This window comes from Panicum virgatum, chromosome 8K (genome assembly GCF_016808335.1).
Source record: "Panicum virgatum strain AP13 chromosome 8K, P.virgatum_v5, whole genome shotgun sequence".
Taxonomy (NCBI): Eukaryota; Viridiplantae; Streptophyta; class Magnoliopsida; order Poales; family Poaceae; genus Panicum; species Panicum virgatum.
This window is the reverse complement of record NC_053143.1, coordinates 42,002,803-42,027,958: the sequence shown is the minus strand read 5'-3', so window position 1 is coordinate 42,027,958 and position 25,156 is coordinate 42,002,803. Positions and strand designations below refer to the sequence as shown.

The window sequence follows — 25,156 nt, the reverse complement described above, 5'->3', positions numbered from 1 at the left end:
TATCAGCATGGCGGCGCTGATCGAGAGTGCGCGCCAAGGGTGCTGGGAGCCTAGGACCGTCAAGAAACTGAGAGAGCATGCAAGTGAAGGCTTTGATCACAGTCAGGCCGCCCCGATGCATGCGGCGCCAGAAACTTCATGGGCCAACGGCGACTCAGCTACCTCTATACTCGTAGCGATACCTCTATACCCGCAGCGGCAGCGTGATGAACCCAGCGCTCGCAGCCACGACTTCAGTGGCGCAAGCATGAAGGGGACGGCAGCCGGGCTACCACGGTGTGTGCCAGCACCTTTGCGGAGACCACGGCGACTGCTGGCGGCAAAGCTCAGTGGGTGCGATGACAGACTACTACCACGGCCACAGCGTAGCCTGTCGCACGCATCTTGATGGCAAAATGTGCCCAAGCAAAAGAAAAAGAAAAGAAAGGATGTCACGATGTCACGTGCTAGCATCTTGGAAATTAAATATGTGTGTAAAAGAACTACAATGGAGCTTCCGAGCTTGTTCGAAGAGGAGCAGTCATGATTTGCCCATTATGTGCTAATATAATCAAAGGGTGCAAACAATGCCCCGTTGCAGGCAAATAAAGTTTCCACAAATTCTACTCCCTAATGGAATTTTACCTTTAAAAAAAACTCCATATGAAAGGAGCTCATGCTTGTGGAGCCAGTGCAACATGGCCCGATTCTACTCAGTGCTCTTGTGTGGATTTGTATTCATAAAGCTTTCTTAATTGGAAAGCTGATCATAGAGACCAAAGAGATATAATTGTCACACCCGGCTGCAGTTCGATGATGCGCCGGTTAATATGTATCACATTTGTTTCTTCACCAAGTTGAGCTCGGATTAACTTCGCATCCAATCTCAACTTGGTGAGGGGCATTTGTTTGACGTATTTTTGTCATGATAAATTCAAATGTCATGGGTTAAGCTCAAGTGTTTTACCAAGAAGCAAGAAGCTTGCATGGGCTAGCTTCACGTACGAGCATGGTTCATAATACACATACTCAAACCTGGTATCATACAAATGGAGGAACGGCCGGATGGCCAGCCCGCGCCACAGTCGGCGCGGCCTAGAAAGTTCCAGAAGCATCGGGACCTCCCGGACCCTTTTGCCGTGATTGCGACCCAATGCATCGGCCCACAACAAGATGAGAAAAGACTACGTGCGCACAGGCCTGGGTTTGGAATGAACGTGCACACATCATCCTTAGCTTCTCATGCACGTGTGTCGGAGGTTTTCTTGATCATTAGGCCCACCATGCAGCGAGTCGGGATGGCCGGATACTTATCTTGCTCGTTTAAAACTGCAACTGTGTATCGCTCCGCTTTGCACGTCGAGCAGATAAGGCCCACAGATTTCTCTCAACCAACTGGAGGCGGCGCCGGGTGGAGAACCTATCAAGCGTGTGACCCTAGCCCCTGCCTATATAAAGGCCTGTGCCGTACATCACAAAGGGGGTCTTCTTTTTCCTCGACGGGAGCAGCCGGGCCAGGAAGCGAGGGGGCGAGTCGCGCCCCAGCCGATCGCCATGCCGACGCCGTGCACTTCCTGCTCGCCTTGACGAGCGGAGAAGCCAGGGAGGCCGTCGAGCTCGCCGTCCATCATCAGATCGCCGACCGCCTGAGAGTCGAGAGATCGCCGGCCGCCGTCGAGCTCGCCATCCATCATCAGGCTTTTCACTGGAGGAATCTTCCACGGAGGGAAGAGCCACCAGGATGCCGTCGACGGCTCGGCCGCCGGGCAAGGCGCCGCAGAGCAAAGGAAGATCGATCTTGAAGCGGAGCCGACCACCATAGATACCGAGTAATACGCCAAGGAAGCAAGAAGGCAGCCATGGCCGCCTCTCTCTTGAGGTGCAGGTTGATCTTTTATTCTCCCTCCTTTCTTTTCACAGCATGCGCCCGTCGATCCGTCGCTCATCCATGTCGCCATGGTGCTGTACGCGAGCACGTTGATGGTGGAGACGCCAAGCTACTGATGAAGGCATCGGCCGGCGACAACACCCCGCTACTCCAACGAGCCTGGCTGCCGGCCGACGACGACGGCGCCGCGAAAACACTGAGATGACCGGCGTCGAGACCCGCTGCACGTCGAGGACTGGCTGCCGAACCGGCAACAACAACGCCGCCACGAAGTCACTGAAGTCCAGCCGCCACACCAACGACGACGTTGAAGCGCGACGCGACGAGACCGGCGCTGTACGCCAAGCTGGCGTCGAGGATGATGGCACCACCGCGCCGCCCACCCCAAAGAGCTGCGTGGAGCCGGAGAGTTGACCTGCAACTCGGCACCCGACCACGCACTCGCACGCATGTCCGTGCAGGCCAGGAGCTAAGTGCACACGTACAGCTAATGAGAAGATTAGTAGGCTACAGTGGCATGCACGAATAAGATGTATACGTGCGCCACCATGGAAACTAATTTAAGAAGCTAGCTTTCTGCGGATGAGATTTTCCTGCAGAATTACTTCGTACATCTACGAGCACTTGCTATGCCCAACTACTCATCGTCGATGACAATCTCGGCTCGACTGTCGGCACAGAGGCAGCACCTCTCTCGCCGTCGACGCCCAACCCTCATCGTCGACGACCACCTTGGCTCGGCCGCTAGGAGAGCGGCGGCACCCCTCGTTGTCGACGACCACCTCGGCTCGGCTGCCAGCAGAGCGGCGGCACCCCTCATCGTCGACGACCCCACCTCGGCTCGGCCGCCAACAGAGCGGCAGCAGCCCTCATCGTCGATGACCACCTCGACTCGGCCGCCGGCAGGGCAGCGGCACCCCTCATCGTCGACAACCATCTTGGCTCGGCCGCCGGTGGAGCGGCAGCACCCCTCGCGCCCATCATCCTCACGCCCATCTGGTTGCAGGCATGGATAGCTAGATGTCCGCTCACAGAGCCGGGTCGAAGAGCGGCGGCCGGAACCTTGCGCGGCGCTGAAGCAGATATTATTCTCGCCCACGAGGAGCCACCACAGAACGACAACACCGACATGGCATTCTACGAGAGGCCGACAACATCGGCGACGGCACCATCGTGGCTGGCGCTGCACATCCAAGCCCAGCGCTTCAAGCCTAATACCGACTCGACGATGACGCTACCGCGAAGACGCCAGGGCCACAAGCGACTGCAAGGTGGTGAGCGACGCCGATATCGGGCTGCCGCAAGCTATGATGCTGTCGCGCCGATGGTCCGAGACGAAGCCGCGCAGGGCCGAGAAGAGTTGATCTACAACTCGGCGACTGAGCAAGCGCAGACGTGCATTGCTATATGCACAAGTGCACTTGTGCTGCTGAGGAGAGGCTAGCAGTCTATGCACAAGGGAATACTACGTACGTGCGCCGCCACAGGGAGCAAGCTACATGAACAAGTGCATCTACAGATGCCTTGGCATTACTTCGCCCATCGACGATCAGCTACTGCGACATCTCATCGACCTGACTCACAACCACGCATCGTCGCCCCACTGCAACCGCGCCAGGCGAGGCGGACGACTAAGCTGATGTTCCAGCTGTGCTGCACCAACTCCGTCTACAGTGACAACTACATGACATCCGACACTGGTGGGGCGGACGACGCTAGCGAGCGGGTGGCGTTGATGCTCCAATCACGCCACATATGCTCATGGGTTGGCGACACCCTCTTCGTCAAACAGCTTCTACCTCGACCAAGCTGCTGCGACATCGACTCGGTCCAGCTTCAAGTCTTCTCCACGCATCGACATCCTACTACTATGACTACCACGCCGTTCGAGACCAACGAGGCCGAACGACACGGGCGGGCGCTGCTGGTGCTCTAGCTGCGCTACACCGGCTCATGGACACCGACGAGGCCATGGATGACGCCGACGCCCACCTCTAAACCACCACCATCATGCATGGAGAACGTGAAGCGAAGACCGAAGACGACGACCATAGCAGCAGCTTAATCGGAGGTACTCCGGCAAGCTAGTCTTGCGGAGGTAATTAACCGGGAGCTTTCCGAGGCCCCGGGAACCAGAAGACCACTTTCGCCCAAGTTAGATTTGCCCAACGGCAGGCTATGGAGCGCGCACATATGTATGAGAACCTGTATTTGTATTTTATAAAAATATGAATAAAACTTGTGCTCCCGTCTCTTGTTTCTTTTGTGTATTTTCTATATACACTGGTACGCCCACATCTTCTTTATTTTCCATGCAGAGAAAATCTTGTGTGATTTTTTCTCAAAATACTACCATTAGTAAGCTTTATGCAAAATTGTCAAGTCAGCTAGTCCACTAAAAAGCCCTCATACTCCTTGCAGTTTTGTTTTAGTTTATTTTATTTTCGGTTAGTCGGGTCAGTCTTGCTGAGTACCTTTCTACTCAAGGTTTTATTTTTGTGGTTTTTCAGAAGTGCATCAACCGTCTATTGAAGAGGAGTACCCGAAGAACTAAGTATTTGAAAGGTCTCCAAATACTTAGTATGAGTCGTAGATGTTATATTTAATTACCGCTTAAATTCTATCTATGCCTAAATATGAATTTCCAAAACTTTAAGGAGAGAGTGCGAGAATGTGGTTTGTTGGCCAAATTAAGGATCCGGTGACAGTATTTCCTGCCCAAACCTTTTGCCAAATGAATAATTTTGATGAACACGTGCATTAATTTAACATATTTATATATATTCATATAGTTTTTCTGATAGTTAATTTGACAAGCATCCCAAATAAACTTTAAATGATGAGGGATTATTATTTAGCCTGCTGTTCGTTTAGCCACCCACAAACATTATTTACAAACATGAATGATAGCTCAGTGTTTTATATTATATTGATAAATTCTAGCTCTAACGAAAATTCATGAGTCAAGAATATATGATTTAATAAACTCAACATACATCTTTAAACATGGCAAATACAATTACAGTTTATAAAACAGGACTTATTCCTTTAATCTTGAGCTCATCTTTGTAAGGTTAGGTGTTATCCATATGGGAGCTGGCCAGCTGCACCAACACTGAGGAGGCACAATTTCTTCAGCACTGTTACTTTCCAAATTGAAAACACATATATCACGGCAATTTCTCTTCCAAGATGCTATATATCTTTGACTGTCTGTCAAGTAGGCATGATTTGCCTTCAATGATGGATATTCTTCAGCACCTAGACAATCCGTCTGGCTATACCCAAGGAACAACACATGGTCATGCAGACTATTAATTTCGACGAGCTCTTTTGCTTCCATGTCAACTTTGTACAACGTGATTTTCCTAGTTTCCATCTTGATCTCTGAAATTAGTTCCCATTGTACAGGCTCTGGAGCATCCTCGCCCACATCGCCCTCACCTTTGACATCCTGTTCCCTCCAAACTAGCAGCAGATCTCCTGATGACGTCTTAGTAATGTATATGTGTTCATAAATAAAGTTCTTTGTTTCTTCCATAATCACCTTCCTTAAGTTAGTAGGGCCGGTGAGATCAAAAGCATCAATTCTGCAAGCACCTGTCACTGCATACAGTACGCCATCCACGTACATGCAGTCTTCATAGGAATCTCTTGCTGCCAGCAGTGTCCATTTAGAATCTCCTGGTCTTGCAAATGAAAGCTCATATGGTTCGTGGATCAAGACCACAATGTAGCTTCCTGAAGAGGCCTCATCAGGGAACACAAATGCCTTGGAGTAGAGGTCATCACGCAGCTCATTGAGAGCAAGGATTGTTGGGTCACGGTAAACCTCTTCTCCGCTGAAATGCGACAACTCATACTCCTTAATCTCACCGGCCTCGTCCAAGATGGGCTTGACCTGCTCGATGGTGGTCACCGGCGGGAGGGCGATCTGCTCACCGGTGATTGGGTTGACCATGTGCAGCTCCGACCTCTCGTCGGCGGTGACCAGCCAGCCATTGGAGGAGCCAATCAGATACCGGCTGCGGATCGCCAGCTCCGGGAGCGTGAGCCTGTAGACCCTGTCCTCTGCGAGGTTGTAGAGGCAGGCAACGTTATCCGCGTCAGATTCAGATGTGTAGAGGAGGCATGGCGTCTGTGGCCGATGGTAACATCCATGGCTGAGCAGGCTGGTGTACGCAGCGTGCCACGTGGAGCATACGGCGCCGGCACGCAGCAGGTCAGGGATCTCCAGCAGGGCAAAGATGTCCATCAGGATGTCCACCGGCAGTTCAGGCCGGTACTCGCTGACATCGTCCTTGAGCGATGGTCCTGGTTGATGAACATGCCCAATTCCCTGGAGTGCCTTCAGTAAACTCGGAGAGGAGGAAAGGAAGAACTTGGAAACAGCTCGCAAGAACAGATGGCGAAGGCTCATCATGGCTGCTCTGCTCGTGCTGTACATCTTCATCAGTACTGGACAAAGCCAAAATTGGATGTCTCGCTCTCGCTCTCGCTTCGACAAACTGTTGCAATGATGCAATCTGCTGGTTCTCTGAACTTTCAGTTATATAGGCCGGCCGGCAAGTCCAAGCAAATTCCGAGTCCGAAATAGTGGTGAAATCAGAGTCCGGAACAGTACTGGCAAAATCTGAGATCGACTCCGTGGAGGTCTAGGAACGCGTCATGCCCAGGAACGGAGAGAGGGGAAGCCGCTGCCATGCCCAGCCTCGATCGACCGCGTGGCGCACGGCGACTGCAGCGCCGCGCCGAGCCACCCGAAGCTGGCCAAAATCCAACAAACTTGAGGGAGAGACAGTTTCCTGATGCTCTTGCGCTGCCGTGGATGAAGGGAATCGACGGAGGGTGCCGGGACGGCAGCGATAGCTTGCCACCTCCTTGGGATTGACGGTGGATACGTTGAATTTTGCCGCGAATTCGATCCGGTGGCGACAGCAGTGGACAAGAACGGCTTGGTCTGAACCTGCTCTGTTCTCTTCTGTTACGTCTCTGAACCAGCAAGTTTGATCCTCCTTTTTCTCTCAAATTCATATACAAATATTGGAATTGGATAAAATAAAATTTGTAGAGAGAACCTTCCTCTATAACTTTTGTGTTGGTTACTTTCCCCAAATCTGCCTCTAAAGCCTTTAATTTCTGCCCTGATTATTGCATTTTTACTGAATTCGGCCAATAATATAATGCAGTGCTTCAGTCATAAGCTCAATCCTGCCAGGTTTAAACCCAAATATTTGCAAATTCTGCGTATAAACCTCGAAATCTCCCAAGATAAAAATTTTAGGGAAGAAATTACTCTACATGTTTCTTTCTATGCACCTTCTCTGATTCAGCCTCTATCTTGCCCAAATTCGGTTGTCACTAAAGAACAAGGCTTTCGGTTAACTTATTCAAATATATCAACATTGATGCAAATTATTTCCCCAATTTGCTACTAAACTTCGAAATCTTCCAACAGGATAATTGTAGCCCTATCATTCATCTCCATTTTCTTTTACAGGCATTTCTTCAGATTCTATCTCTAACTTGTATAAACATTGGTCTCATCCCTGCTGTGCACATCTGTTTCAGACTGAACTCCTCAGAACCAGAACATTGCAGCTCCATTATCTCCAACATTCACTACTGTATTTAAAAATCTCCCAAACGCAAAGTTATTGATTTGATATTTCTCTACAACTTTTGTTTCAGGAACATTTTTCTGGTTTGGCCTCGAACCCTTTCAAAAATTGCTCTGAACAGTTAGGGTTCAGGCTGCTTTTTCTAAAGTTCAGCATTTTAATTCAAACTACCTGTTTTTGACATTGATTTTGAATGACCTTACAAAGGTTTTCACCCAAAAAAATGACACCTTATTTCTTCCCAAACATCCAGCTTTGCATCTGAGTACTTTTCATGCATGGTTGATCTACAATGTCTCATTTTATTTAGGCTCAAATTTGAGCATTATGGTTGTGCAGCCACACTTTGAAATATTCAGGTGTGTTACTATTTCCTTCCAACTTTGAACACTTCAAATGTGTCCAGGTCATTCTCCAAACTGTTCAATCATGGTTCAATTGCTAAGTACATATTTTGCACTTCATTTTTCATGTTGACTAACTGTTGGCTTGCTTGATAAAATTTCCAACTAATAGCTGCTAACCATGGCTTTTCCATCATTTCATGAAACTGAGGGAATTCTCACTCTTTTCTTTGGAATTTGAATTTCAATCTTCAAATTTGAACATGGCTAAATATTCTGTTTGATACTTTCTATAGAGTTTGGCTTCCAAACCTTTCAAAGTTTTTAAATGTGGCCAAATTTTGACTATGTTTGACTTTCCCTTGTTCTTTTCCGCTCGTTTTCTTTTCTCTCCTCCATTTCGTATCCTTCACCCTAGTCACTTAGGGTTAATCCCTGCTCATAATAATATTGGATGTCACACCCCATCAGGACGACGGGATGGGGACGGCGCAGACACTGTGGCCGCGGTGTCATGATGGCCTGGCAGGCCAGGGGTTTGCGTGCCAGGGGTTTCTCAAAGGGGGCGTGAGTGCGCGTGCGCGTCCCATCGGCCCTGGCACATTTACTGCTCTCCACCGGTCCATCCTTCTTGTCTCCCAGCAGGTTGGGGGGGTTAGATTTGGCCATTGGAGGGCGTTAGACACCCAAGTTTTGCTAGGGGTCGGGAGGTTGCGACGTCCCTTGCCAGCGGGTGGCCTGATCCTCAGGTCGCTGCCTGATTAGGGTGGTAATAGGCCATAGCTGTAGTGGCCTCTTCACAGCCCAACAAGACCATTAAATTTTTTATCTCAAAATTATATAAGATTAGAGCCCAGTCCTTTTAGGCCCGGCCCTTAGATTTTCTAGGCCAAAATCTAGAGCCGTTTACCACCCCTATGCCTGATACGCGGGGCCCAATGGTTAGTTCACCTTGCTCCATGGGCCCAGCTTCCTGGGCTAGTTTCACCTTGGTGGTTGGGCCTAGGAATTCTTTCTTTGAGGTACCCGTGGTACGTAACCGTCGTTATTATCACAATAAAATTGGATCTCGAGGGTGTTGCAAGGAAAAGAAGCCGAGTTGATGCACGGTTGAGAGCCACATTCTTTTGCCTTAGCCCTTTGGGTTACCTTCATACCGCAGGGTTCCTAAATACATGTTTGGTTCCCAAATATTTTGAACCGTCATGCTAGTGAGAAAAAGAGCATGACTAGGGAGATATATTATCAAAAGAATACCGAATAGAGAAAATGTTTACCTCGTTATCATTTTCTTGATAAAACAATATTTTTGATACTTCAAACCAACTCTAAAAAGGGTTAAGTTCTTTTAAAAAAAATCAGAAACTTTTAGTTGACTAAGAAAACTAAATTATAAAGTAGTCCAACATGTTTAGTCTATTTATGTTGTAATCGGAGATTTTTTTTACTACACATGAGAGTTATATAGATTAAATCGAACTATGAAGGACACGTGTGTGAAACCGACCTAACAACAATAAGAAGCCAAACGTATGGTAGATCATGATTCTGAAATTTAAATATACTCGTTTCAAATTTTTTCAAAAAATAAAATATGAAAGGTCATTGTTCTGGTGATATTCAGTTTATTATTTTTTCAAAAACAATTACTACACATTTTATTTTTTTTCAAAAATTTAAATATAAAAGGTCGTTTCATCCTCATCGTCCGGGTTGCATAGGTCATCGTCTGGCTGATGCCTTGCCGCCGTCCTTTGCTTGCTCTGGCGGATGCCTTGCCGCCTTCATCTTGTCGGTTGGTGATCGTTTCGAGCGGATGCTTCGCCACATTGACGTGTTGTCCAGGCGGATGCTTTGCCGTCTTGCTGGTTGGAGACTTTATGCACCCTTGTATTGATTTTGTATTTTTTGCAGGTTCAGTTGTATAGTCATGTCTAGGTTTTGTGGGTTAGAGTGAGTTTCCTCCCCTGCTTGTTCTTGTTGTTTCTTGTTTGGTGTAGTTGAGGTCGCCTGCCACCAGCTTGGTGGTGCTCTTTAACTGCCTTAATAGCCTCTGTCTATTAAGGTTTGTAATGGCCATATTGTTTTCCTTTTAATGAAATACATGCTAAGTCACTTTCGCGAAAAGCATGGTTATCTCTACTATATACTTGAAACGCTTTTGTGGCCTAGTTCTTTTTATAATTTTCAATTTCTGTTGTGCTAAAAAGAACAGAAGTTTTATATTTATAAATTTTTATTTTTTAAAATTTCAAACTAGTCTTTCGCTCCGTCATATATGAACTTCAAATAAATTAGAAATCATGATATATTGTACTATGTGCTCACATCTGGCTTCTTGTTGCTCTGCAGTTGGTTTCATGTATGTGGCTTCACGGTCGCCGGGGGCCGGGGCGCCACACCGCGGTCGCCGGTCTTGACAGGACGCGCTCGCCACCACGTTACTACGGCACTGGGTGTGGCGGTGGCGTCCTTCTCCTCGCCGCGCTCGTTGGCCTCGGCTGCTGCTGCTTGGAGGCCTTCGTCTTCTTGTTCGTCGCGACGAACTGTGACGACGTCGCGCAGGGGCGCTGACTTGTGAAACTCGTAATGCCTGAGTTTCGACTCTCGACGTATTCCCAGAATGAAAATTTGCATTCGCAAAGCTAGTCGGCGGCCGCGGCAACGAAGCGGTGCGACGGACCAAATTCAAACGCGCGGGCGGGTGGGCTGATTGGCAGTTGGGCCTTTATGAGTTACTTGTTTTTTCGCCTTGACTTGTTTAGTTGTTAGTGGGTTGGACCTTTATTAGTTAGTTATTTTTTTTTGCGAGAGCCTTTATTAGTTAGTTAGTGCGCATGTTTTGTTGGGCCGAATACTTCCGCTGCTCACCCCCATTGCGCCCGGTGGGTCTCTCCCGTCCGTCGATTCGTTCGGCGGCGGCAGTCGCTAGCCGCTCTCAAGCTAACGTCCGTTTGCATGTAAGTGTTAATGGATGAAAATGCTAAACTTTAGTACTAGTTTATTCAAACGGAAGTATTAATAGATGGAGTTAAACTTTATGCAAGATTTAAAATTTTTAACATGTGTACGAGTGCTAATATATGCTAAAATTTAGCACTTAACTTTAGTTCATTCAAACAGATCCTAAGTTATTTTGGTTTATTTGGTTGGCGCATAGCCTAATGCGGTGGGGAATCGAGGGAGTAGCTTTGTTGCCTCGCTAGCCGGTCCTAATTTCTGGAGTTTCTCGCAATGTCTCTGCAAAGATGATATTTTCTGCAGTGTATTTCCATCCGAACCCTTCTGAAGAGAAGGTGCTACTGGAGTAATGCTTCCGTTCGCTGCGGTGGTTTGGTCGAACAATATCTTATCCTGACCATAGATCCTTTGAGTATGAGGTTGTGGAATTCCTGTCAACTATGTCAGCTAATGATGGTGCCACTGTTATCCTCATTTGTAATAGTACCATCATTTTATAATGGAGCTGAAAAGGTTGGTGTCCCAGAAGGCTTTATGGAACTTGACGCTGCATGTCTCCCAGCTGACCTGAGCATTTTCTTCTGTAACTCTTGTCTCCTACATGTCTCTCGGCAGTATGATAGGTGAAATGCTCATTGATTTGACTGCTGATACTACAGATAGTGAAATGGATTCTGGAGATGAGCGGATTGCTCAAAAGGAGATCCCCTTGGAACCACATATTTCTTCTGAACAAGATACATCCTCGCAGAAAAATACCCATGGTGGTGCCAATGAATTTGGAGAGTCCTCTCAGCAAAACTACATGCCCCCCGACAGTTATCCATATCCTAAGCCTTATTTCCATGATATAGAAGGCCGCTCGTGCAAGGAGTTTAAACGTGGACAAATATGGGCTATATACAGAGATGTTGACAAATTCCCCAAGTTCTATGCCTGGATAAGAAAAGTCGAGCCGGAACTTTCAGGGTGCATCTGACCTGGCTTGTGGCTTGCCCTCAGTCAGAGCAGGAGAAACGGTGGTTGGCGAAGGACATACATACCTATCAGCTGTAGTACATTTGAAGTTTGGTACTGGAGAACCAAGTATGACACAAGTCCTGTTTTCTCTTATCTGGTAGATGCCAGACAAACTGCCATTAAGTGGTAATTTGAGGTGCTTCCACAAGTTGGTCAGATCTGGGCCATCTATATGAACTGGGCACCTGACTGGGTTACATCCAGCAGCAACGCTTGCGAATTTGTTGTCGGCCTGATAATTGCGTGCACTGAAGCTGGCACAACGCTTATGCTTCTTACTCAAGTTCGTGGTTACAGATGTGTGTTTAAATCTGACAAGAAAAAGGATTTCGATCTGATGATACCTTCAGGAGAGAATTTGGGGTTGTTCTCCAATCACATCTCCTTCTGCCTGACCAAAGAAAGAAGTGGCACGCTCCAGGGCTTCTATGAGCTTGATCCACTTTCTCTTCCTGACGTCTTTCTCTCCGACGACACGTGACAGAGTAACTGATTGGAATGTCAAAGCTGCTCCGAATCAGTAGAACTGGACCTGATTCAGCAGCAGGGGTCCTTAGGCTGTTCGCACTGCTATCCTCCACAGCCTCCTATACGATAGGGGAAGGGCCGAGATCCTCCAACTGCGAAGGCGATGCCGTTCCTCCTCTAGGAGCCCACGTGGCGCGGGCCCGCAGCCCGCCCGCCCGCCCGCCGCGTCGGCCAGAGAGGTCGACCGTGCGCCGGACCTCGCCCCTCGCGCATGTGCCGGCCGCGCCCCGCATCGGCCGCCCACCGCTTCCGCGACGCCGCCGCCGCCGCCGCCGCACCGCGCCCCCGCGTATGCTGAGGAGCAGAGGAAGAGAGGGGAGAGGGGGCAGAGAGGGAGCGAAGGGGGACGGAGAGGGAGGGAGGAGGCGGAGGGTTGCCGGGGCGCCTGGATCCGCCGCCGCACCGCCATGGCCTCCACCGCCAGGTGGGGAGGCTGCAGATGCTCCCCGCCGCCGCGCTCGAGGAGGGAGGAGGGAGGGAGGGAGGCAGCCCCTGCTCCGCCGCCACGTGCAGAGGTCGCGGAGCTCGGCGTGCCCCGCGACCTCTGCGCCGGCGGGGAGGGAGGAGGAGACGGGCCTCGCCGCCCGCTGCCGCGGACGGTCTCGCCGCGCGTCGCCGGCCGCCTGGCCCCGCACGGAGGAGGAGGGAAGCCCCGCGCGCGCCCCGCCTCGCCCCGCGCGCATGCGCCGCCTCGCCGCCGGCACACCGCTGCGCCGCAGGCCCGCCGGAGTAGGAGAGGAAGGGGAGCCGCCGCGCCTCCACCTCGCCTCGCGCGGAGGCCTGGGGAGTGGGGAGGCCGTGGCCAGCCGCGGAGGCCTGAGCTCCTGTCGCCGGTGAGCGGAGGGGGTGGGGTTGGGGGGGAGGAGCAGAGCTCCTGTCGCCGGCGTGGAGGGAGGGAGCTCCGGCGCGGTGTGCGGGCCTCCACTGCCGGCGCTGTCGAGCAGGGAGGGAGGGGGTGGAGGGAATGAGGGAGAAAGAGTGGAGGGGCCGGTTGGGGGGGATTTAATAAATCTGACAAGTGGGTCCCTCTTCTGGTAGTTGGTGTAGAGTAGAAGTATAGAGGATGGATGAGTGCAGTAGAATATTACTACAAGAAATCATTTAATCTGTGACAGATTTTCAGCGACACTTTCAGAAAACGTCATTAACAGCACTAATCTATGACGTTTTCTATTTTCCATCATGGATCTGCATTTGGATATTGAAGCCCAAAATACAGTGATGTTTTGTTAAATTCGTCACAATTTGGCCCAGTTAGCTATGACGTTATAGTAAATTCGTCACTATCAAATCGGCACACTCAATTTCTTAGCCTATTACCACATGCCAGGCGCCATGTCACCGCCACGTGCCTGCCCACGCGCGCCATGTCACCAGGGCAAGCTCCATGTCAGCTGAACAAATTAAATGAGTTTTTTTTTCAAAAATTCTGAGTGGGGGGGGGGGTTGAACCTGGGTCACAGCACTGAAAGTCAGAGCGCATTACCACTAGGCTATTTGCTTGGTTATGGAATAGTGTGGCTTTCTAACTCTTTTATTCTGTAATAAATGGGTTCTTTTCTCATCCCACAAAATTACTAGGCGAGATTCTTTTCGTATCGCTCGGGCCTATCCCGTCACACTACTTCCGCCGCCGCCATGCTCGCCGTCGCCGCACCCCTGCTGCCCCCCATTGCCTAAGGCTCGCACCATTGGCACCGCCCCCTTCAAGCCCCGCCGCCCACCATTTGCCGGATCCCGATCTGACAGCACCCCGCCGCCACCACATCACGGACGTGCTCCCGGCGATTCCCGACGTTCCAGGCGTCGGACGGCCACCGCGCCAGCCACAGCCGCCCCAGGCCCTACCAGTACGCTGGAGGCGCACAGCGAGTGCGCGGCGGTGGCCGGGCCGAGGGTGCATGGCCTGCTGGCGCCATTGCCGCACCAACATCGTCAATGGCCTCGCGAGCACGACACCGAGAGCATCACAGTCATGCTGCCCTCACTCCTCTTGTGAGGCACACCTTCTTCCCCACCTAAAGACCGTCCTGCAGTGAAGGTATGGACTCTCTGTCATCCCTTTCTTTTGTTTGTTGAATTTAGCTTCTGAAAATTGCAAGAGTAGCTTGTTTATTTGGGTTGTTCTGCAATGTTTCATTAGATGGATCGAAGCTGGGTGAATGACAGATTATTTTCCCCTGAGTACATTGATGGTGTCAATGAATTTATGAGCTTTGTTCAAGAAAAATTCACTGGCAATGTTGAAATTCTATGCCCCTTAGTAGATGCCTTAATCAGAAATACCAATGTCAGGCTCTTGTGAGGAAGCACATATTGATGAATGGCATGGACAGTAGTTATACTCGATGGATTCATCATCGGGAGTCCTTGAATGTAGATATTATTGATCATGCTGCTGCTGTGCATGATGCTATTGATGTTGATGGTGTGACAGAGGAGTACAACTATGGTGTTGATCCTTGGGAAGAGGTTTTAGGAGACCTACACACTGCGGAACAAGCAAGACATGATGAAGAAAATCAGGATGGTGATGTAGAACCTCATGAGCAAGATTCATTTTTCAAAATAGCTATGAGGGAGGCAAAACATCAATTGTATCCGGGTTGTACCAAATTTTCAAGGTTCTCCTTTGCGGTAAAGCTTCTTCATATGAAGTCTTTCTATAGGATAATCAATTCGGCTTTTTCAGCAGTAATGAAGCTATTGGCTGAAGCATTCCCGGAATGCAATACACTCCCAAAATCATATGAGGAAGCAAAGAGGCTTGTAAAGGAACTAGGTCTTGGATATGATTCAATACATGTCTGCTACAATAATTGTGTGTTGTTCAGAAAGGAATATGCCAACCATAACAATTGCCCTGTTTGTGATCTCTCAAGATGGAAAGACCCAGAAAGAAAGAAGATACCACAGAAAGTGTTGCGGCATTTTCCATTGGCACCTAGGCTAAGAAGGATGTTTGCAACCAAAGAAGCATCAGAAGAAGCACATTGGCACAAGTTAAAGCGGCAGCCTAGTGAGAAGGAAATGAGCCACCCAGCTGACGGTGAAGCATGGCAAGATTTTGACCGAGTATATCCAGACTTTGCAAAAGATCCAAGAAACATTAGACTTGGACTAGCTACTGATGGGTTCAATCCTTTTTCAGAACATAACTCAAGATACAACATGTGGCCTGTATTGGTTGTGCCATACAACCTTCCACCCTGGGCATGCATGCAAGAGTCAAACTTCATGATGGCGTTGCTTATTCCAGGACCTAAATCACCAGGGAAGGACTTTGATGTGTTTTTAGAGCCTCTTATAGAAGATTTGCTTGATCTTTGGAAAGGTGTCCCTACTTATGGTGCCCTTACTGGCAAACCATTTAGCCTTCGTGCTGCAGTTCTTTGGTGCATCCATGATTACCCAACTCTGAGTACTCTTTCAGGGCGTACCACAAAGGGCTATTTTGCATGTATCCATTGTGACAAGCACCCTCTTTCCTACGGGCTAAGGAACAAGATTGGGTATTTTGGGCACTTTCGATTCCTTCCAAAGGGACACCGTTTGCGGAGAAACAATGAGTATGCTGGACTTCATGAAAGCGATGACCCACCAGAGAAATTCACTATAGAAGAGCTGCTAGTTGAATTGGAGAAAGTTAGAGATGTTAGACCTGGGAAGCAACAAGAAACAAGGAAGAGGAAGCGTTCTGAAATGGAAGCGGGTCGTGTGCGAATTTGGAGCCGAATGGTTAGTTTATGGAAGTTGCCGTATTGGAAATTTTTGAAGCTGAGGCATAATCTTGATGTCTTGCATATTGAGAAAAAACATATGCGAGGCCCTCATTGGGACAATTTTGAACATACTTGGGAAGACAAAGGATACAGCTAAAGCAAGGCTTGATCTGAAAGATTTAGGAATTAAAAAGGAGCTGCAATTTAGAGATGATGGAGAATCATGTGAGATGCCCCATGCTCGGTACACCTTATCCACAAAAAATAAGAAGGCCTTTTGTGATTTTCTACGGAAGGTGAAATTTCCAGATGGATTTGCTTCTAACATCTCAAGATGTGTAAATGCTGAGAGAACCAAGGTACAAGGGCTGAAAACACATGATTGTCACATTCTTTTGCAAAGAATCTTACCAGCTGCTATGAGAGGATTTTTGGACAATGATATTTACGAAGCAATAGCGGAGTTAGGGAAGTTTTTCAGGGAACTATGCAGCAGAAAGCTTAACAAGGATGTATTGGTTGAAATGAAGAAAGAGATCCCTATAATTTTGATGAAGCTTGAGAAAATTTTCGCCCTGGCATTCTTTGATGTGATGATGCACCTTGCTGTCCATCTACCTGATGAAGCATTACTCCGAGGTCCTGTGCAATTTGGTTGGATGTACCCGATTGAAAGGAGGCTTTACACTTTGAAGCGCTATGTGAGGAATAGGGCTCGGCCAGAAGGTTCAATTGCCGAGGCATATGTTGCTGATGAATGCCTAACATTTTGCTCTAAGTACATGGATGATGTTGAAACAAGATTTAATCGAGAACCAAGGAATAAAGGGTTTTCTGATGAAGAGGCCTATGGTGTTGATGTTTTTGGGCATGGAGTTCATTTTACTTCTGCAAATGAACTTGTATACGATGAAAATTCCTTTGAACAAATGGTGTGGTATGTGCTTAACAACTGCAGTCAAGTTGAGAAATTTGTGAAGTAAGTTGTGAGGTTTGCCTTCTTTCTTTTTTTGGCATCTTTGAAGTTGACAGATGCTAACTTCACATATTTCTTTTTTTGGCAATTTTTTTGCAACATATTCAGAGATGAATTAGAGACAGCAGGGGTGCATAACATTGAAAGAAAGATTCGGCTTGGCTTTCAGAATTGGTTCAGGAACCATGTAAGTTTACATTCGCATCTATTAGGCATTTTATTCTATAAAGATTCTGATTTGTGTGTGTTGCATGTGGCAGATCATGAGGTTGCGGGATACTCATCAAGAAGAGGTAGATGATGATCTCTTTTCATTGGCATGCGGCCCTGATTTTAGAGTCAGAAAATACTCCTCGTGCATTGTGAATGGTGTGCGCTTTAACACTGTTGACCGTGACAAGAATAAGAAAACACAAAACAGTGGAGTAATGACACAAGGTATGCACAATGGTCAGTTCATTGATTTTTTTGGAACCTTGAAAGAGATAATTCAGTTAGAGTATAATTCTGATGAGAGGACAATAGTTTTGTTTAAATGTGAGTGGTTTAAACTGGATGGGAGGAGGACTGAACTTAATTATGATGGCTTCTTTAAAAGCATCAATGTTGGAAGTCTATGGTACAAGGACGATTCTTTAATATTGGCCACTCAAGCTAGGAAGGTCTTCTATTTGCCAGACACAAAACTAGGTGAGAATTGGCAAGTTGTCCAGACATTCGACCATAGGCATCTATACAATGTAAGAGAAACCGAATCTGCACAATATAATGCTCCTGCATATCAAGAGGATGAAAGTTGTGAGGATGAGCAAAGGCGAGAACCACTAACAGACATTGCACCTGAGATGCCTTTGAATAGAGATGATGAACAAGGCCTTATTTTTGGGGCCGATGAAATTGCTCGGTTGGTGAAAGAATGTCATAGAGGTCCAGCTACAACCGTCGTTGACAGTGATGGTGAAGATGAAGAAGATGACACGCTTTTGCAGTATTGCAGCGATGATGAAGGAGGGAATACAACTGTTGTTGACAGTGATGATGAGTAGCTGCTACCAATTATTTAGCACTATTTGTTTTTGTATGCAGAATTTGTAATGTTGTGATGATGAGACACATGTATTGGAATTCACAAGTTTTCTGTGAGACAATACTATTCACTCTCTTATAATGTTTCTGTCATTGTGAGACAATTCTGTTCACTCTCTTATAATGTATTGGAATTCTTATATTTCTGTCATTGTGAGATAATTCTATAATGTCATTGTGAGATAATTTATTCTGTAATTCTGTTCATAGCAAGACTGATTGGATAAGTAACACATTTATATCACAGAACATAATATCATAGTACATTTATATCACAGAGCATAAGTAACACATATTACTTGACACATAATACTCCTAGAGATGAGCACATACAACACCAACTCACATAATACTAGTTGACTAGCAGGGACACAATTCTACTTGAGATGAGCACCTACAGGATACATAGTACTTGACTAGCAGGAACATGATCGCACAGAAGATCCCTTCTCATGCAAACCAAAACCAAAACCAAAGCCTTCTTCTGTGATGGATCAGTTGGTGCTCCTTCGTGGGGCTACCATTTTGGTGACAGGTCAGTAGACTGGAATCCGCCACTTCTCGGATGCCTTCTTCTGTGCTGCTGCAAGTTGACATTCAAGTGCCAACTTTGCTGCTTTTTCTTTTTCCAGGGTATCAACAAGTCCACTGATCTTCACTTTTTTTGCATCTATCTTGCTCTGCAACTTCCAGATTTTCCTAATTTCTCCTTGAGAGGTCACCTACATGTCAAATTCAGGTTGTAGATATTTCAGTGCTAGTGCTAAGCAAAAATAACAATATATACTATGTCTGCATGGAAATGGACAGTGCAGTGTATCAAATTCTAGTGACAAATCATCAATTTCATCATGCATAACTCCTAGAGTTGAAATGATAAAAGTGCTCATGGCTGGCACATATATTGCTAAAATTATCAATTCAGTTTAGCCTCCAATAATATTAAGTCTCTGAATTAAGTCTGACAGTTCATATATAAGACAATCTATACTGGAACAAGGCAAATATGATATTCTGACAGTTGAAATGCAAAGATAAAAATGATACAAGTCTCTGGATGCCAATAAGAAAAGAAAAAAAAAAGGAGTTCACGGATGGCATCACCTCCTCCTTTTTCTTCTTCTTAGAGGTCGCCGAGGAGGATTTGCCAAGGGTTGTCGATACCTTCTTCTTCTGCTTGGACCTGAAATCGCGCGAGGTTAGCCTCACCTTATCTTCCTTGCTCTTGAGGTAATCACCTGGTAATCACCTGTAATTTTTAATCATACATAATCAGTTGATGAATAAAAAAATAGGCATGGTAAAAGATCATCTGCATGTAATTGTTATTCTCCAACATGGAAAGATGTGGCTTCATTACTGCACATTTACAAGGCAAAGGGACAATACCACATAGATAGATTTCAGGGTTTTTTCAGAATACGCTAGTTCATTTCATTATATGACTAGCATGCACAGGTTGCCATTTACAAGGCGAAGGGACAATACCACATCCAACACGATTGCAAGGTAAAATGACCATACCACATATAGGTAAACCTATTTACAAACTAAAAGGATGCACAAGTGCATCGACCAACAGCATCTACTTTTTTCCTTGCTTCTCTTGCAGTTCCTGAATTCTATAACCTGCCATACGAATACGAGTACGCAGGAATTCCACATCAAATTCAAGTACACCGCATTGCATCCTGGCTTCATCGCGCTGGGCCAGTGCTTCATCACGTTGTTGAATGGCTAAATTGTACTTCTGTTTAGCCTCTTTTTTGAACACCTCGAACTCCTTCCTCATAGCCTGAGCTTCCATCTGCACCAGATGTAATTCCTTCCTCACAGTGTAAGCACAAAAATTCACATTCTCTTGCTAAAAAGTCAAATTGTAGTAGAAAAGTATATATAAGTTGCAGCCAGGTAGCCCAATGGTCAGGTTTGTTCATCTGGTTTGTTCTAACCACTGCATGAGCTTGATAATTGGAACAAAATTCAATTCAATTCATCCAAAATTCATTTTGTGAATGTGCACAGGTAGCCCAATGGTCAGGTTTGTTCATCTGGTTTATTCTAACCACTTCCTGAGCTTGATAATTGGAATAAAATTCAATTCAATTCATCCAAAATGGTCAGGTCAACTGAGTCGTACCAAATCCGAGTCGTGGTCATCGCCAGACACCGAGTCGCCGTCATCGCCGGAGTCCGAGTCGTCGAGGACGACAACTGGAATCGCGACCACGTCGGAGTTGCCGTCGCTCTCGCTCTTCCGACCGCCCGTCCTCCCCACGCCGCCAGAGGAGAGGGGAGCGCGGCGCGCTTTAGCCCGAGCGGAGTGCTTCACCCTTCCGCCCAAGGAGGGGGAAGTGCTGCAGAACTTGCCATCCTTGTCTCTGGGTTGCAGCCGGGCATGCTCCGACCGCTTCCTGCACACCATCGAGGGAGGAGGGGTGACGCTCCGCCGCTCACCGGATCGATTTGGGGGGGGGGGGGAGGGGGACTCGTGGTCCTTGCCAGGTCTACGGGCCAGCATAACCGGCCCGTAGCGTCGCGCCTATAGATCTTCCTGCCGCCGCCGGCCATCGCCCTCTGCGGCGTGCTGCCCACCCGCCGCCGGATTGAGAATGGGGAGAGGGAATCGATTGGAATGGGGGAGAATCCTTATAAGTGCCGTGGAGTACTATTCTTATAAAAAAAATGAACGCGAAAAAATGATTCTTCCCATAGTGCCCGCAGTTCGATTCTCCAGGGCCACAATTTTATTGCATTGTTTGCCCACTTAAAAAAAATCGAAGTCGAAGCCCACCAAAAAAGCCCACCAAAAAAATAGTGGGAAGCCGGAATCGAACAGCCAACCTCAGGTTCAAGCATGTAATGTCTTAACCACTGGGACCCAAGCGTATGTGTGCTTTTGTGACACATGTTTTTCTTTATATATAGATCGTAATTAACGTGCCACCCACTAGCAGGTGGCAGCACCTAGATGGTCGCACGAAGAACAGGGACACATGGCGCGACGAGGTTGCTGTATACTTCAGATTTTCTTTTTTAAATCCGAAATATAAACTTCAAACTTGTATTTCACCGTCATATTAACTTCAAATTGCTGATTCTTTTTTCTATCTTTTTGTAAAATTACGATCTTTCATTTAATATTATTTTCTGATGTGTTCATTGTGAATTTATAAATCAAATTTATATGACTGCATTTCTCCCATATTCGAGTACAATAACAACATATATTTGTACATAAGAATTGGTAATGTGACTTCATATTCTACAATGTTATGCTTAACATGAGGTCATATCCAAATATGAAGTTCATACAAGTTCGAAAATGTTATGTGCTACTCAAATCTCAAAGTTTGAGTTGAGTTGTATGAAACCATATGAGAGATGCATCCATTTATGAGCAAAGTATACTACCTCTTTATCCAAATCACTTAATTTTTTTTTGCAAACTGATGAACCTAAAATATGCTGCAAAACCAATTTTTACCATTTTTTTTATCAAATTTACATATTAAGATAATTGTTATGTGTGGTACTTTGGAGCAAGATGTTTGAATTATCCCTAGAAGGCAATAGAATTTTTCACCTGTCTCCTGAACATGGTTTAAAATGCGACATAGCAGGTTAAATATATTTTTTATTCAATTTTTCAAATATTGCTGCAAGCACCCATAGTTCAGATTGAGATAAAAAACACAAAAAATCCCACTTACATGATACAAAAGATCAAATTTGGTTATTTTTTTTTAAATTACAAGTTCATGACTGGGCTCCTTATTTATACATGGGAAAAAATGAAATACTCGTGATAGTTTTTGGTTTGCAAATTACTTTAAATGGTGTCTTATATATTTTTTTATTTAGATGAAATATAGTTCAATTCACAAGGGATTCATTGGCGCGTGGGCTGAGTTCAATTTTCCCTCCTCCCGCCCACTCCTTTGAGTCCTCCGCGCGGCAGCCCAAAAAAACTAACAGCCAAATTACGACAATACCCTCAGCTTGCTATATGAAGCAGCCAACTGTACAAGGGTAGCTTGGTAAAAATACACACATCTCATCCGCATCCGCCTCAAATACCCCAGAAACCCTAGGCGGCTGGCCTCAAATCTCATCTGCATTTCCTCCTACTCCGCAACCGCCGCGCCCCCATGTCCTCCGCCGCCAGCCGCGGCGGCCGCGAAGCCTCCACCACCAGCTGCGGCGACCGCGAATCCTCCGCCGCCAACCCACCGCCGCGGCCTCCACTCCTCGTCCCCCATCCCGCTGCGGCGGCTACGACCCTGCCTCTGTCATCCAGGCGCGACAGCCACGACTCCTCCTCCAACGCCGCGGCAGCCACGTCTCGCAGCAGCCAGGTCTCCTCCACCGCAGCGGCGGAGGAGACTCTTCCTCTGCCATCCGGGCGCGCCAGCCACATCTCCTCCACCGCCGCCGTGGACCACGTCCGCCAAGCCCGGATCCTCCTCCGCCAAGCCCGGATCCTCCTCCGCCGCCGCGGACCACACCGACAACAACTTCTCCTCTGCCATGCCCACGAAGGGTGGATCCAAGAATCCACAAGGTATGTGCTATTTCACATCTTCGTCTTTTGGTTGAGTGGTGTGAACATGTCTTCCTATGTGGTGGCATGGTCTTGTGCTTGGGTGCCTTCCCTACAATTTTTTTTCTTTGAAGTAGCTACACGAGAACTCAGGGCCGAATTTTAGGTGCCTTATATTCAAGTCTAGCAGTTAGGGGTACAATGAATTGGCGTGGTTTAGGACAGTTATGGGTATCCAAGTCTAGCAGTTCTTTATTTCTCCATCCTCAATAGAGTGTTTCTTTTCAGGGCTTAGCTATTCATGCACCATGATATAGTAGTGGTTTTGTCCATTCAAACTTCGACCCTTGCTAATTTGGGTAATCTTTAAAATCTATCCACATTTATTTATTAATCTTCAATGCTGTAGTACTAGTTAAATTGGACATTCACGCATCTGTTGTAGTGATTAAATTGACCATTCAAGCTCGCATCCAGATTTATTTATCCTCAATGCTGTAGTATTGGTTAAATTGTCAATTCAAGCATGTGTCCTAACAATTTTAATCTCTTCGTACTACACCTTCCTAATAGGTTCTTAATCTGATCGTGTTTTATATCACCATAGGACCGCCGCTTCATCCGTATGAAGAGGAGCGCCTAAGACAATGTATGCAGAACAGTGCAAGGTTGCAGCAACTTGGAATTCCTTGTTGTACTGCTTGTTTTGCAAGAGCATCTGCAACTTATAAAGACAAGAGCAAGAAACATCAGAGAAGTAGAGAAGACTCCGCATCCAACTATGAGCCTTCACAAGAAGATAGTGCTGAACAAGATTTGGTTGATGATGACATTTCTAAGGTGATAACTTTTCCATCGTATTAGAGCTTATCTTGATTTCTGTTTGGTAAATATAATTATCTGCAAACTCTATCCAATAATGTTTGCTTCCCTTTGTAGCAGGGCTCTAAGAGGAACATCGGCAGAAAAACTAAGTGGCAACCATGTCCCACCTCCATCACACCCTGATGTGAGCCAACAAGTTGATCGACCAGCTGGAACAGGCTAGTTCTACTATCATGTTTCTCATTATATTACCTTTGATTAGCTGATGAATGCACTCTTACTTCCTGCTATATTTTAGATGAGGCAACTAATGTCGTACCACAAGCTGATGGTCACAACAATCTGGGCACCAAAGGTGATGCTTTCTTATTGTCAATAAAATAACTTTGTTTGCATGATGAATGTGTTCTTACTATCTGCTATTTTTAGATTGTAATGATGAGCTTCATGAGAACACCATGGTAGCTGATGCAAATACCCAACTAGCTTGCAACACCCTGATGACTAATGAAGGTAATTGTTTGTTCGTTCATTTGCCATATTGGATATTACATTACTAGTTTAGTTGCTGAATGTTACTTGCAATATTATTAATCACTTACAACTAGGACCTTGGGGTGCCACCAGTTTTCCTTGGCTAGACAGGTTCGTATCGGATACTTACACGCATAAGGGTTGGTTAGCTTGACAAGGTTAGCTTAACGGTTAAGGACCTTGGGGCATAAAGGTTGGGCGCCGAGACATGAGATGTCACCCAACAACAAGAGTCATATGAGATATGATTAGCAAAGAGTTGCTTACCGATCTGCCTTGTCCTCTAGCGGTGATATTAAAGCTCACTAGTCGACTTGATAGTTGTGGGTCTTGAATCACTAAGAATCAATGGAGGGATATTGATTTTAGTGGGAGTAGATTCTGTTAAATTGTTTAATATGATTTACTCCATCATGAATACGTTTGTCTTAGTATTTTGCATTATTATTTTGTTGTAGATCATGGTCCGCAATAACACCCAATCCTTTTCATTGCGTTCGGTCCTTGAGAAGGACAAACTGAATGGGACTAACTATGCGGATTGGATCCGCAACCTGAGAATTGTTCTCAGGGCAGAGAAAAAGGAAGATGTTCTAGATACCCCATGTCCAGAATAAGCCTACCTTCAAGAAGAAAGGTTCTTCTTGGAAGAAGAAGGGCAAGGTTAAGGTTGCGAATCCTAAGCCAAACCCCGCACTCAAGGCTAAACCTGGACCAGCTGCAGATAATGAGTGACTACATTGTCACGAGAAGGGACACTGGAAGAGGAATTGCAAGCTGTACCTCACCTCGTTGAAGAACCGTTCTTCCAACTCGGGTACACTTGTTGTTCATATTACAGAAATATTTCTCGCTGACTCTTATGTTAATTCCTGGGTATTTGATACCAGATCGGTTGCTCATATATGCAATTCGATGCAGGGAATGACAAAGTGTAGAAGCGTTGAAAGAGGAGAAGTTGACTTCCGCGTCGGCAATAATGCAAGAGTTGCTGCTGTGGCCGTCGGGACGATGCAACTTCACCTACCATCAGGATTTGTCTTGGAGCTCAGTACTTGTTATTTTGTTCCTAGTTTAAGTCGAAACATTGTGTCTCCTTCATGTTTGATGAAGGATGGTTATTCTTTTG

At 46.6% G+C, this 25,156-nt stretch overlaps 3 protein-coding genes across 5 annotated transcripts; 1 reads left to right on the top strand and 2 right to left on the bottom strand.

Annotated features, from left to right (window-relative positions):
* Window positions 1–4,907: 4,907 nt before the first annotated feature.
* LOC120645764 (F-box protein At5g25290-like) lies at window positions 4,908–6,290 on the bottom strand. The gene has a single exon (XM_039922507.1). It carries the CDS (start codon window positions 6,288–6,290, stop codon window positions 4,908–4,910), a length of 1,383 nt encoding a protein of 460 aa, XP_039778441.1.
* Window positions 6,291–15,038: 8,748 nt separating this feature from the next.
* LOC120645763 lies at window positions 15,039–18,085 on the top strand. Its single transcript, XM_039922506.1, has 4 exons — window positions 15,039–16,079; window positions 16,168–17,042; window positions 17,148–17,226; window positions 17,300–18,085. The coding sequence occupies exons 1-4, from the start codon at window positions 15,039–15,041 to the stop codon at window positions 18,083–18,085; spliced, it is 2,781 nt and encodes a 926-aa protein (XP_039778440.1).
* Window positions 18,086–18,341: 256 nt separating this feature from the next.
* On the bottom strand, window positions 18,342–20,609 carry LOC120644729. Of its 3 annotated transcripts, none has more exons than XR_005663930.1 (3): window positions 20,266–20,606; window positions 19,230–19,374; window positions 18,342–18,847 (listed from the first exon to the last, which is right to left on the bottom strand). XR_005663930.1 is itself a non-coding variant. In XM_039921419.1 (3 exons), the coding sequence occupies exons 1-3, from the start codon at window positions 20,307–20,309 to the stop codon at window positions 18,662–18,664; spliced, it is 309 nt and encodes a 102-aa protein (XP_039777353.1). In that variant the 5' UTR covers window positions 20,310–20,605; the 3' UTR covers window positions 18,342–18,661. The 3 variants fall into 3 exon arrangements, 2 of the variants coding, with proteins under 2 accessions (XP_039777353.1, XP_039777352.1); XM_039921419.1 differs by having other exon boundaries at window positions 19,230–19,308; window positions 20,266–20,605; XM_039921418.1 differs by lacking the exons at window positions 18,342–18,847; window positions 19,230–19,374 and adding an exon at window positions 19,492–19,932 and having other exon boundaries at window positions 20,266–20,609.
* Between the last annotated feature and the right edge of the window lie 4,547 nt (window positions 20,610–25,156).

Bases quoted from the DNA above. Each gene is read 5' to 3' on its own strand.
- LOC120645764 (XM_039922507.1), bottom strand. From the start codon at position 6,290: ATGATGAGCCTTCGCCATCTGTTCTTGCGAGCTGTTTCCAAGTTCTTC.
- LOC120645763 (XM_039922506.1), top strand. From the start codon at position 15,039: ATGAAGCTATTGGCTGAAGCATTCCCGGAATGCAATACACTCCCAAAA. The intron at 16,080-16,167 runs GTTAGTTTATGG...AACATATGCGAG, and splicing joins TGCGAATTTGGAGCCGAATG to GCCCTCATTGGGACAATTTT. The intron at 17,227-17,299 runs GTAAGTTTACAT...TGCATGTGGCAG, and splicing joins AGAATTGGTTCAGGAACCAT to ATCATGAGGTTGCGGGATAC.
- LOC120644729 (XM_039921418.1), bottom strand. From the start codon at position 20,550: ATGGTGTGCAGGAAGCGGTCGGAGCATGCCCGGCTGCAACCCAGAGAC. The intron at 19,933-20,265 runs GTACGACTCAGT...CATCTGGTGCAG, and splicing joins ATGACCACGACTCGGATTTG to ATGGAAGCTCAGGCTATGAG.